General features: G+C 41.1%; 2 protein-coding genes across 5 annotated transcripts; one reads left to right on the plus strand and one right to left on the minus strand.

The window, feature by feature from the left end:
- Window positions 1-1,954: 1,954 nt before the first annotated feature.
- Window positions 1,955-11,313, plus strand: LOC108040125 (protein shifted). Of its 4 annotated transcripts, none has more exons than XM_017117409.2 (8): window positions 1,955-2,314; window positions 7,790-8,176; window positions 8,294-8,551; window positions 8,621-8,764; window positions 9,492-9,692; window positions 10,661-10,756; window positions 10,816-11,013; window positions 11,087-11,313. In XM_017117409.2, exons 2-8 carry the CDS (start codon window positions 7,801-7,803, stop codon window positions 11,128-11,130), a joined length of 1,317 nt encoding a protein of 438 aa, XP_016972898.1. In that variant the 5' UTR covers window positions 1,955-2,314; window positions 7,790-7,800; the 3' UTR covers window positions 11,131-11,313. The 4 variants fall into 4 exon arrangements, with proteins under 4 accessions (XP_016972898.1, XP_016972899.1, XP_016972896.1 ...); XM_017117410.2 differs by having other exon boundaries at window positions 9,504-9,692; XM_017117407.2 differs by having other exon boundaries at window positions 8,621-8,815; window positions 11,087-11,312.
- LOC108040127 (5-demethoxyubiquinone hydroxylase, mitochondrial) lies at window positions 9,709-11,531 on the minus strand. The gene is made up of 3 exons (XM_017117411.1): window positions 11,402-11,531; window positions 10,015-10,505; window positions 9,709-9,952 (listed from the first exon to the last, which is right to left on the minus strand). The coding sequence occupies exons 2-3, from the start codon at window positions 10,498-10,500 to the stop codon at window positions 9,794-9,796; spliced, it is 645 nt and encodes a 214-aa protein (XP_016972900.1). The 5' UTR covers window positions 10,501-10,505; window positions 11,402-11,531; the 3' UTR covers window positions 9,709-9,793.
- Between the last annotated feature and the right edge of the window lie 1,029 nt (window positions 11,532-12,560).

The raw sequence follows: 12,560 nt of genomic DNA on the forward strand, positions 1-12,560 counted from the left end.
AATCGACCTCATGATGTTTTTACTAAGCAAAACTCTGTCTCGTCTGAAAATATTGTAGTCTTATTTATAAATGGGAAAAAGAAAAAAGGCTGCTTATTTGAAGAATTTAATTCCCGATCACCATAGCTATTTTTATTAAAAGTAAATATTAATTTGTGTTGAGTGAATTCGGTCTTCTTATTGCTGCTGCTTCCGCTGCCGATGGCGCATAAATTATGTTTACTAAGCTAACGAACCTAAGGATAACAATTTACTCCTTTTTTTTCTCCTATTTTTTAATTAAATATATTGTATATGTATGTATGTATATTAAACTTAACTGACTAGTTGATATGTCATCATGCAAAATGACTTCTTATTGGGGGGAGGAAAATGGGGTATATGTAAAGTTGCATATAATTTTAATTTTTAAATTTCAGTCGCCAAAGTCTCAGCTCTCACCAATCGTTGGCCTGTCTATCATGACGAACAAGGAACAAAAAATCTATAAATTTATCGCATAAATATTTAATACTTATTATTCGCTGTTACTCGAGTTAATTAAACGTAATATATTACATTGGGATATTTCATTTTAAATATTGCTTCCGGAAAATCTTAAAAGTGGACTGAAAGTTGCATACTTTTAGACAGTCGATCGTTCGTTCTGATTATGCCTTTATAATTGCTTACTTTTGAGCACTATTTCCTTTTCAGACTTTAATTAACAGTTGCACTTATGCTAACGTTTTTTATTACTTGCTGCTGATTATTTAAACTGCGCCACTTACTGAACATTGTGGGCACCGCCATAAGTCCTGAATTTAGACTGTGTTGGCACCTAAATTGGAATATTTTTATACTTTTGAAAAAAAAGGAAAAACGGATTTTAGCCAAGCGACTGGGGAATGCAATTCATTATTGAATAAAAAAAACAATGGATTAGCATTAGAACGTAAAAAATGTTGGCCAGATTTAAATAAATAAACTTCAAAATTAAAATTTTAGACAACTTTTGGCCTGCAATAGAAAAATGTGAATGAAATCAAAAGGTCCTTATAATTCCGTTTTAGTTATTTCCTTTGCTGAGTTAAAAATTTGAGCGTAGTTATTAGGAAAAAATACACAAATTTCATTTCAAATTCTTTATATCTAGAAATGGGCACTAAGTCAAGTCAAAATTGATCAAAAATCCGGATTTCAATGTTTCATATAAAATTTTCTTGATTTTTACTCCATTAAAATTTGTTCACCAACAGAGAACAGAGAAAGGTAGGGGGCTTACATGTTAATGAATCCGAAATCAAGACACATTTTCTTCTCAGTTTTATATATTTTTTAATAAATTAAATAAAATGTTTTTAAGAGAGAGGCTGCGGTTAAAAGAGGCTTAAGAGAGATCTTAAGATTGTTTGGCGGTTCGAGAGAGTAAGGCAGCAAGAGAAGTGCTACCAATTTGGCCATTTTCACGCAACTTTTTCTTTTAAAAACGAGTTTATAAAATTTATTACTGAAAATAAAATAATGAATTCTGCAAACTATTGTCTAAATTTTGACCAGTTTGTTTTTGGACTGTTGGCTAACAACGCTTTCTTTTTTTGAATACAGTACATTTTCCATTTTCCTAGGCAACATTTTGAATATTGAAAACGATTTTCGGATTGTCTGGCTAATGCAAATTTGGTAGGAACAGTTTTATATTTCGAAATATAAAAATGGAGCAAAGGCAAAATAAAGTACATATACATATGAAATTACTAAATGTATTCTAAACAAATAAACTTAAAGTAATAAAGACCCTAAAAAACACTACTGTTTTATTAATCAGGTAAATGTATTCTGTATGTATTCTTTGCCTATATTTTAGTTTTCTAGCTATTTATAAATGGTGACGAGACCGAAGACTTGGCATCACTGCGATTCGATCGAAACGATCCCCGGGTTTGTTGGATTGTTCAGATCAGCTCAGGAGCTGCAACGCGACGGTCGCACACCGAAACCCTGCGCGACTTAGTGTGATTGTTTCGCTTCGTTCAAAAACATCACAAATAAACACCACCGGAAGAAAATAAAAAGACATAGTTATTTGGTTTTGTAAAAAAAAAAAATATTTCCCAAAAGTCAATAATTCTTACATTTGCCTGTAAAAAAGACTTTCGACGGAACGAATATCGTGCAAGCTTCAAGGCTCAAGGAATTCGGCAAATAAAAGTGATTTTTTTTTTGAACCCCCAATCAGGCTTTATTTGTTTCCCCCTTTTGTTTTGTCAACCAAGTCAACTGCCAATCCAAACGATCCGACTGCTTTTTTTTGGGCTCGGCGACAGTTAAACGAGTACGTAAAGTGTGCAAATTTGAAAATGAAAACTAACCTGTGATCTTAACTTTATGTGATTGCTGTGAATATTGTCAGACATCAAGAGTTAATCGCGCACAAGCGTATTTTAGCGATAAGAACTAACTAAACCACAAAAGAGCGAAAACACTTGCAGTTTTTTGCCATATCAATGGGGCGATTGTCCGTTCAATTTCAATTAATATCCCTCCCCCTGCGCTGTCAACCTCCTTGATCGAATCGATCAAGAGTTGAAGTTCAGATTGAAGGCATAAGTGCTGATCGATCGTAACGGAAATTGAAATTGAAAACGAGAGGCGTCTGGGTGAAAAGTGCACAGAAAAAAAGTGTGTGGGGATCGATAAGAACCCTAATATAAAACTAAAATACCAATAAGAAAATTCTTCTCGGATAACGGGTAATTTTATTCAATTAGGTACATAATTCTATATGTTGCAATTATTTATGAGTCCAAATATAGAGGTTAGAGGTTTAATGTCTGAAAAATGTTTTATTTTTATTAATATCGAGTCCAAATTTGATTGGTGGTATATTAAAATCTGTGTACTCAAACTACCAAAACCGCTATTTTAAGATTTGGGAAAGTTCAATTTAATCAATATTTCCATTTCGTTAAATATTATTTTTGAATATTAAGTAGAAATGTATGGGGAATGGTTGATTTGGCTAACATTCAAGTAAAAATAAGGTCGAAAATAGGTAGGTAGGTAGGGTATTTGGGGTGCTCCTTGGCCGCCTGTACTTGACTTGCCCGTTTTGGCGCGCTCGAAAGGCGTGAAAGTCATTGTCCAACGTTGGCCATTTGATTGCCAGCTCCTGGGAGCTGGATGTTGGATGCTGGAAGCGGCGATCTGCGAACTGGTAATGGAGTGGAATGGTGGCTGTGCGACTGCGCGTTGCCTGCCTCTTCAGCATGCATATAGACACACGATGGCCTCATCGGAATCGGAATTCTGAGGCTCTCAAGTAGCTTCTGCTTTTGGCTTTCCTGCTGCTTCTGCTGCTGCCGGTCGTCGTCCGTCTTCTGGCCAGCCTGCGTGTCTCGCTGGCAGTCTCTCTGCCACTCCTCCACCTCCCCTACCTCCTCTTCTCTTACTCCTCGACCTCCTTCGGCACTTGAGCCCACTTGGAGACAGGCGTTGTTATCCGCCTGTTGTCTGGCTCTCCTCCTTCTCCTTCTCTTCCTCCACCTCCTCTTTCTCCTCCTGGTCCTCCTCCCTTTCCACCCTCTTCTGCCACTCAATTGGTGATCGTTATCATTAGTAGGAGTAGCAGCCAGGATTAATGGGTTGCGCCAGTCTACAGAAGTTCGAATAGCACAGCACCCTCTAGGTCAGGTGTCACAGTCACAAAATGACCTACACAGGAAAAAAAAACGTATGCTATTTGAAAGGAAAAACATAAAAATATCACAAATTATACGGTTGATATCTGCAGTTATTTTTAAGATTAAAACATATTTAAAGCGTGAACAAGAGTTAAATAAATTTTAACTATATTTTTGAAAGTATAACTCTATTCAAACATAACATTTTTTTAAGATACATATAACTCATTTATAGCTTATAGATATTGTATTTAATGCCCGAATTGGGAGGAGATTTTGGAAAGAATTATGTGTACAAATTTTGTTCTATGTAATTCAGAAATCTGATGTTGCAAAGGTGGTTAACGGAAGTTAGCCTCTGGTCGTCCCGTCTTCTCTCCCAACCGAAGGGCCTCCAATTGGCCAAGTTTAGAGCTGGGTAGAGTATCTTTAGTTGACCAAGATGTTTTTGTTGGTGTATGTGTGTGTGATTGTTGTTTCATTAAGCAAACAGAGCTGCAAGTGCCACTTGTTATCGTTGTTGTTGCTGAGCACTGGACATCATTTAAATCAGTAAAATCGGTAGTCGGGAAAGTAACTCTCCCTCTCCTATTCCAATATAACTCTGTGTCTATGTGTGAGTATGGATTTAAAATCCTTTCAGCCGATGACTTCTTCTTATTCTCCTTCAGCCAACAATTTGTTGGCACTTTTTTTATATAAACACAAAACAATAAATAGAATATACTGGATATGGTTTATAGGAAACTTATTGTTTAATTTATCCCTTTTTTTTTACAACTGGGTGGGGAATTTAAAAAGGCTTCAGAAATCTTCAGCTTGGAAATTTCTTTATAAAAATTCTCTCAAGGCATTTTTTAAAAGCTTATCATACTTTTAGAGAACAGTGTTGATGATTTTTTCTGTGGATATGAATGAATATTGTATAATTTTTTCCGGTGCATATCAATTTTTTTGTAGGGATTGTTTATGGACCTCTTGCTTCTCGCTTGCACTTGGTGTGTACCATTTATGGGTGTGCGAGAGTGGCTGTGAGCGTGCGATTTCCAGTCCCTCTTCACCGCTCCTCCCACTCCTTTTCCCAGTCCACTCCACTCCAGCCCAGTCCAGTCCAGTCCACTCCAAGGGGCAGCTTCTTGTTCCCGGCTATGTTGCCGTTGTTGTTGCCTTTTGTTGTGCCTTGTGTATGTGTTTTTTTATTTTCACGTCTCATCGTCGCGTATTTGTTGTTGCCCCTGTGGAGGCTGCTTCTTTATTTTCTTGGTAATAAGGTGTGAGAAAGGCAATAATCGTAAAGAGCTAACAAATTGTTGTTGCTGCTGTTCCTACTTTGATTGCTACTGCTTCCCATCCTCGTCCTCCTCCTCCTCCACCACTGCCATCTCCCTCTCTCCTCTTTCTCTGCATGCTGTCTTGTCGCCAGTTTCACGCTAAAATGTTAATCTGTCCCTTTTTCTCAAGTCGAAGCAATTATATCGTTGACGACAGCAACAACACCAACAACAACAGCAACACATGGCCTCATCTTCATTCCATCGACCTGATATGGAGTTTGATAATAATGCTGCCCGCCAGACGACTGATCCTCACCTCTTCTTCTCTTGCTGCACCTGATCTTCCAACGGATACAAATACACTGGGAACAAGAAAGATCAAATGCAGGAACTTAAAACGCAAATTCTTAGACTCCCAAAGAATCGTATAAGTAATGGATAAACCTCGTAGCAAACAAGGAACCTAAACCAAATGTTTTAAGTTGCTATTCAACAATCACATCTGTTTCCCTTTCGATTCAGCAAATTGAAATACAAATCTAAAAGTAAAATGCTGGAATGCAATTGCCTAATTTAAGTTTAAAATTATTATTATCATGGAAAGCCCCATGGGTTTTCAAATTCATAAGTCATACTTTGATGCAAGTCAAGGGTCTCTTAGTCTCTGACTAAGCTTTTCGGTACACCTCGATTTGCTAAGTGCGATTTGCTGGAAATTCCGACTCAGATTCCAAATTTGATTGACCATGAATAAGATTATCTATGCGCCTGGGCCGGCTATCGCCATCGTGTGCTCGCTTATCGGCTGACCATTATTTAGCACGAAATAAAAATAATTTCAAAACAAAGCGTGAACGCTGTATTTATAGGAGATCGAGGTCTGGCCTGTTCCCGATCCCCAGATCAGTACTTCCGCCTACGATCCTCTAACCGCTGATTCAATTACGAATCGGATATACGTGGGAGCCCTGGGAATCCAGAAGTAGCAATTAGTTCACTTAACTAAAGCGATTCCCAGGCCGTTTCGCAGAGGAGTTGGAGTTATGTTCTGCTGATCTCCGATCTCTCCACTTCCACAGCCCAGGGGAGAGTCTTCGAGACTCTTTAAATCGCTGGCCGATGTCATTATCTCCAAGTAATTCCTCATAATCGCCATGTTTGATCTTATTAAGACAGCTTAACTTGTTTTCTGGCCCATCATCGTCGTTTGCCCTGTCCCCGGTTCGGATCTCGAATCAACCCATTCATACGTGATGGACAGAAAACGCTCGATCGATCGCTTGTCCAGTCTACAGTGCTGTCAGGCTTTCAGAGGCGCAAGAGCTGTTTTCTAGCGGGAATTTATATATTATACTCCACTTATCGGAACGCCAGGCTTACAACTAAATTTTTTACATACTGCAATACTAAGAGGTCTGTGCTATGAAGTTATACTATCTAGGTCTATTGCATCTCGATTTCGGAAAGACAAAGCTCTTAAAGTGGTTTAATTATCTATTAACCTGCTTCAAAACTAGGTTTATTAACTTAGATCGATTTTTTACTTTTTTAATGGTGCAAATTTTCGAAAAATGCTCTTGCAGAATAGTGCCCCAAAATCTGCACGATCCTTAATATACCAAAATCTGATTTAAAAGTGATTAACCTCTTAATGATTTTGATTTAAATCTTAATTCAAATGTAATCATGCCAGTTTTCATACTAAACTACTCACCGAACTGAGCTGCAAGTTGTGGTCAGGTGAAGTTGTTGATAAAGCCAGATGCGATACCCAGCTAAGCAGGCATCACTGAACCGCTCTTTTGTCCACTGTTTGGCATCCACTGTCCGTTCACTTGTTGGCCGTGTTAAACGTCTGGCTTCTGGCTGTCCAGTCTGCCGTGTAACAAGGCTGGCTGGCTGAAGCTAAAGCTGGAGTTGGAGTTGGAAATCGCCGACTGGGCCGGCCCTCGTTGACTTGGGTAACTTCACACCAGGCAAAGTGCTAACGACTTTGTACCTGATCCCCCACCACCTCTGCCCCCGTTCGAGAGACTGACTGCCCTTTACCGATTCAATCTGGCTAAACCGAAGTTTGGGGGGTTTTCGACGGGGGCAGGGAATGGGGATGCACCGGAATGGGGACACTTCAATTTGTGGCCGGCATAGTATCTTTTCGTTTATGCTTTATATGCGACAAGGGGCTGGCAGAAGGAGCTCAAATGATTAATAAACTCAAGTTCAGATCAGATTAAGAAAAAAAGCTAAGACTTGAGTCCATGTCAAAGTACCTAAAACGATATTCACAAACTATATATCCGAAATGTTTTAATCTGACTAAGGGGTTTGGGTATTTAAGCCAAGTTGCTGCTTACATACTAAATTTAAAGCATGATCTAAGTTCACTAAAAACAAAAAAGAAATTAATTAAGATTATTGAATACATGATATTAAACAGATCCATAATAATATTAAACAGATCCATAATAAATATTGAATAATGCCTTCAGTTTGGCACAATAGTTAGTTTGATATAACTCAAATTCTAAGGAAAAAATCGTATTCTGTATACTAGTTGGCTTAGGAATATTTCTCAAAAACTATTTAAGATGGAATACTGGGGTCTGAGCAAATAGATAATGCCAGCGATGTGTCGCGTCCAAAGCAGCGAAACCGAATCGCAAATAGATCGAGTGTCTGCAAATATGGCAAAAGATAAACAAACTGCATGGGTGTGGAATTGGCAATCAGTGATCGGGAATGAGCAATCAGATATCCGATATCTGGAGGGGATTGGAGATCGGGGGGCCAGGCTAAACTGCACAGCCATCGTCGATTTTTAATTTCGATCTCTGTTTCTGTTTGCTTTGGCAGCTGGGGGAAAGATGACACATCAGGGCATTGGTTGCGTGGTCAAGTGGTTCTATCTGGTGCTGATCGTGCACACGCTCCTCTGCATCGGCCAGCTCGAGTGTCGCGAGCACCACAATCGGAATAACAATAACAATAACAGAAGATCGGACTCGTCCAGTTCCGAGGAGAGCCATGGCAACGCCAGTGATGGCCTGGACTTTGCGGACCAGGACGGCGGGATAGGTAGCCACCAACAGCGGCGAGGTCAGCGGAAGAAACATCAGGGCGGCGGTGGAGGAGGAGGTGGCGGCGGCGGAAACGGAGGGGGTGGTGGCAACCGGCACAGCCGCAACGAGGAGAGCGGCATCTCGCTGTGGATCAACGAGCAGCAGCTGAAAATGCTGACCGGTAAGTAGGCAATCTTAATCTTAAACTCTTAGCAGAGTCTTTCAAATGGAGACTTATTTTCGCTAATACTTACTGCAGACAGACCTGGACGTGTACTGATCCACTTCTCCTCCACAGCGCTCTATTTTCCGCAGGGCTACTCGGAACGCCTGTACGCCATCCACAACAGCCGGGTGACCAACGACCTGCGCGACACCACGCTGTACAACTTCCTGGTGATTCCGTCCGAGGTGAACTACGTGAACTTCACCTGGAAGTCGGGACGACGTCGGTACTTCTACGACTTTGACCGCCTGCAGACGATGGACGAGAGCATCCTGAAGGCGCCGACGCTGTCCATCCGGAAGAGCGGCCGCATTCCGCAGGAGCAGAAGAGTAAGTAGAGCGGGCTGCAGTTGTAGCAGTTGAGATCAGATCCCGGCAACGAGCCTCATCCCAAGCCAGATTTTAGCATATTCCTGCCCTGCACCGGCAACAGTTCCGGCACCGCGTCCTTCAACGTCGGCCTCAAGATCCAGACGCGCAACAACAAGCCGCTCTCCGGCACACCCATTCGCCTCAACTTCAAAAAGGAATGCGCCCACAGAGGTGTGTATGATATAGACGCTTCCAACCCTACTTCACTAACAACTTTGCAAGGTAGTGTATATGAAATATCAAGCAATGCTTTTATATAGTCGATAGTAATTGTATTTAGCATCTACGTATTGTGCACACTCCTCCCATCAGCTCCTTGAGCCAATCCCTGCATGCCGTCCTCGCCCAACCGAATCCCATTACCCCCTCCCCCCGCCATGTAGTCGCTTTTCACGGCTTTTCCGCGCCCAGCTTTCAGCTTTCCCCTTATCAAAAAATTACTTTAAAGCTATTAAATATTAAATATCCTATAACTTATTCGAATTTATGCCGATTCCGATTATCATAAACTTCTATACAAAAAGAATGAATCATTTTTTGATTGCCATATAAATTCATAATTTCTTTTTATGATAAAACTTGTACTTGTACTTTACTTTTTTTTTATAAATAAGTGTTACTTACATATCCATTTTCCAAGCTTCTTCAAATTTCTTTCAAAATCGTTTTGGATAATAGATCACTGATAGTTTCAAAGATTCGAACCGCCCTCCACTCCCATGCCAACCGCTTTTGTATCTATCTATCGATCTCTGTATCCACTGTCCACTCCAACTTTCCCCCTCTTTGTGGTTCCGAACGTGCTCCGTTTAGTGTGAGTCTAGATGTGACTGAGTGTTAAATGAGTGTTAATGCCTCGTGACCCGCGAACGATTGAACTAAACTAAAAAAACTTAAGCTCCCGATCCAGAATGCAGCTTGAAGTGCGGCAAGAACGGCGTCTGCAACGACAACCACATCTGCAAGTGCAAGGTGGGCTACACGGGCCAGTATTGCGAGACGGCCTTCTGTTTCCCGCAGTGCCTCAACGGTGGCAACTGCACGGCTCCGTCCATCTGCACCTGTCCGGAGGGCTACCAGGGCACCCAGTGCGAAGGTGGTGAGTACCGGACATCTTTAATATTTAGCTCTATCTTTAATGCTTAACACCGTGCGGGAACAGATAATTTTGGTATATACAGGGGGCACTTCTGATCCGGGCTAGATCTTCTTGGAGATGGCAATGGCCGTCTTGCAGCCGAACTTGATAACCTCGGTCATCGCTTTGTAAAAGGGCGCCTGCTCGGCCCCATGATCGATGCCCGTGTCGTGGTGTTCCTGCTCCTCGTCGCGGAACTTGGTGATTGTCTCCAGCAGCTCCTACAAACTCATTGATCACAATTAGTTTGAACGAATTTGGGGGCAGCAGAGAGAAGCTATACCTTGTCCGGGTTGGGTGCCTCCATGATCTGGCGCAGCTGGTCGTTGTAGTGCTCCACAATCACCGTCTCCACGGCCACCGTGCAAGCCATCGCCGCCTTTTCGCCCATCAGGGCTGTTCCAGCGCCCAGCACAAATCCGGCTACGTTCCACAGCGGCGTCATGATCGTCGGACGCACACGATGCTGCTGGATGAGCTGCTCGAACTGCTTGCGGTGTTCCTTCTCCTGCTCCCACATATGTCCGATGGTCTTGCCCAGAGGTCCATTGCCCAGAATGGCCATCTGCCCGGCGTAAATACGATCTGCACCCAATTCACCGGCATGATCAACGCGTATGATCTCGTCCGTCAGGGCATTTGGACGAGGGCGCAGGGGCGTGGCTGCTGATTCAGTTCCTTTAACACTGGCTGATCCTCCTGCTGCTGAGCTAAGGCAACGCATAGAGAGCAGACGCGGCTCGGGACTAAAGAGGACTCCCCTCAGCATTGTGGCTGTTAAGGAGAAGATGATATGTAGATATAAGATAATTTTGTAGATTCTGTGGGAAAAGTGCGGGCTTTTAGTCATAGGTAGGACTTCTACAGTGATCATACCCTAACTATAATCATTTTCTAAAAATACCCCTTAATCCCTCTGCACTCGGCAGGTATTTGCAAGGAGAAGTGCTTGAATGGCGGCAAGTGCATACAGAAGGACAAGTGCCAGTGCTCCAAGGGTTACTACGGCCTGCGCTGCGAGTACTGTGAGTAGCGAAGCTGCCTGATCCTCGCCGGAGTTCTGATATTCCGATCTCCTCCACAGCCAAGTGCGTCATTCCCTGCAAGAACGAGGGCCGGTGCATCGGGAACAACATGTGCCGCTGTCCCAACGGATTACGTGGTGATCATTGCGAGATCGGACGCAAGCAGCGCTCCATCTGCAAGTGCCGCAACGGAACCTGCACCTCCCACAAACACTGCAAGTGCCATCCGGATTTCTACGGGCGCCACTGCAACAATCGTAAGTGCATATTCCCCGATCTGGGTTATGGTTATAAATCCTAATGATGCCTTACATTTTATAATCCTTTCAGGCAAGCGTAGACATGCCCACCGAAAGGGCGACTCCAAGTTCTAGACGAATCGTGACTTTTCCACGGGCTTCCGGGCGCACACGATCTATTGTAATATTCATTGAACTTGAACACTTTTCTACTAAAAAGCACAGCAACAACAACAACAACAGCGACAAAAGGATGAAACAAAAATAATTCTAATTGTGATAAAATTTTTTTGTAATTTAACATTTTTAAATAAAAACAAAATCTAAGAGTTGACAGGGTCTGATCTTGTCAAGATATTGGCGGTCAAGGGTGGGGTGGGTCAGGTGCTCCGCCTACTCTACTTACTTATTACTTATCAACAGTTCTTTCCAGGTATTCGCAAAATAAATAAAATTAAATAACCATCCGAAGTCGGCGAGCTAAAATAAAGTTGTGTTTATTATGTGCAGGGATGGACAATCACTATCAGCCGGCCACTGGAATAATCACGAATCTTTGACCGTGATTCGTGATTTTCACCGTAATTAGTGTCTCGGGATAATTCCAGTTGACTGCAAGTAAAAATCGGTGTAAAGGGGGGCACATTTTTCAATAATTATGGTTAAATTCTCTAAAAATCTCCGTTTAATAATTGGTTTGTATTTTTTGACTGATATTTTTTGGTAATTTTTATGATGGGGTTACCCTTTCCAAATATTCGAAAAATGGCTTAGCAGAAAAGTGATTTTCTTACAGACATCCGATGTAGATGTAGATATGCTCTCTTTATTTAAAATAATATTCAAATACTTTTTTATATGCTTGAAATTTCAATTACTACCTGATAATTTCCAATTTTGCTATGAAATCCACATTCAAAATGTAAAAGTATGAGGAAAACCTCTGAGAATTATGACGTATTCACACTTAAAAATGATAAGCTTTTAAAGATTAATTTTTAATTTAATTTATTATAATGTACATACCCATAAAATCCTTGATGGAGTGCATCCAGTCAAAGTAAGATGGTATCGTTGTGAGCCGCCTTCAACCGCTCCTCAATTACAAATACTCACACACACTAATAATCTCGTATTTGAATTTATACAATTTATAAGGTAAATTAATTTAAAATAATATAATTTTCGCACCTTAAAAGGTCCTTGATCTTACATCCTGGTGAATATCCAAGTCAGATGTTATAAACATTCATCTGAATCCCTTCAAGAAACACACACTTACACTTTCTGACATCCGAGTAAACTGATTTTTGAGCCGCCACAACCCTTAGGTCGTAATTTTTTGGCTAGAACTTGTTGGGAATTGTAATTCCAAGTGCAAGTAAAAATTCATTTTTAATATTACATTAACATTACGTTAGGATTACATGGCTGTTATCTGACATTAACCAAGTCTTATGTTGACTGTTAATTGTTGATAAATTATTAATGATTGTTTGATGGTTTATTGTTGATTGTTGGTTGTTGATTGTTGATTGTATATTTATGATTGTTGGTTGTTGACT

The sequence above is a fragment of the Drosophila rhopaloa genome, unplaced genomic scaffold (assembly GCF_018152115.1).
Source record: "Drosophila rhopaloa isolate 14029-0021.01 unplaced genomic scaffold, ASM1815211v1 contig_3, whole genome shotgun sequence".
Taxonomy (NCBI): domain Eukaryota; kingdom Metazoa; phylum Arthropoda; class Insecta; order Diptera; family Drosophilidae; genus Drosophila; species Drosophila rhopaloa.

What these genes read in the sequence shown, in the direction of transcription:
- LOC108040127 (XM_017117411.1), bottom strand. Translation starts at nt 10,500, where the DNA reads ATGCTGAGGGGAGTCCTCTTTAGTCCCGAGCCGCGTCTGCTCTCTATG. An exon ending in AGGCACCCAACCCGGACAAG is followed by an intron (nt 9,953 to 10,014) that starts GTATAGCTTCTC and finishes ATGAGTTTGTAG; the next exon opens with GAGCTGCTGGAGACAATCAC.
- LOC108040125 (XM_017117407.2), top strand. Translation starts at nt 7,801, where the DNA reads ATGACACATCAGGGCATTGGTTGCGTGGTCAAGTGGTTCTATCTGGTG. An exon ending in CATTCCGCAGGAGCAGAAGA is followed by an intron (nt 8,552 to 8,620) that starts GTAAGTAGAGCG and finishes ATCCCAAGCCAG; the next exon opens with ATTTTAGCATATTCCTGCCC. An exon ending in CGGGCGCCACTGCAACAATC is followed by an intron (nt 11,014 to 11,086) that starts GTAAGTGCATAT and finishes TAATCCTTTCAG; the next exon opens with GCAAGCGTAGACATGCCCAC.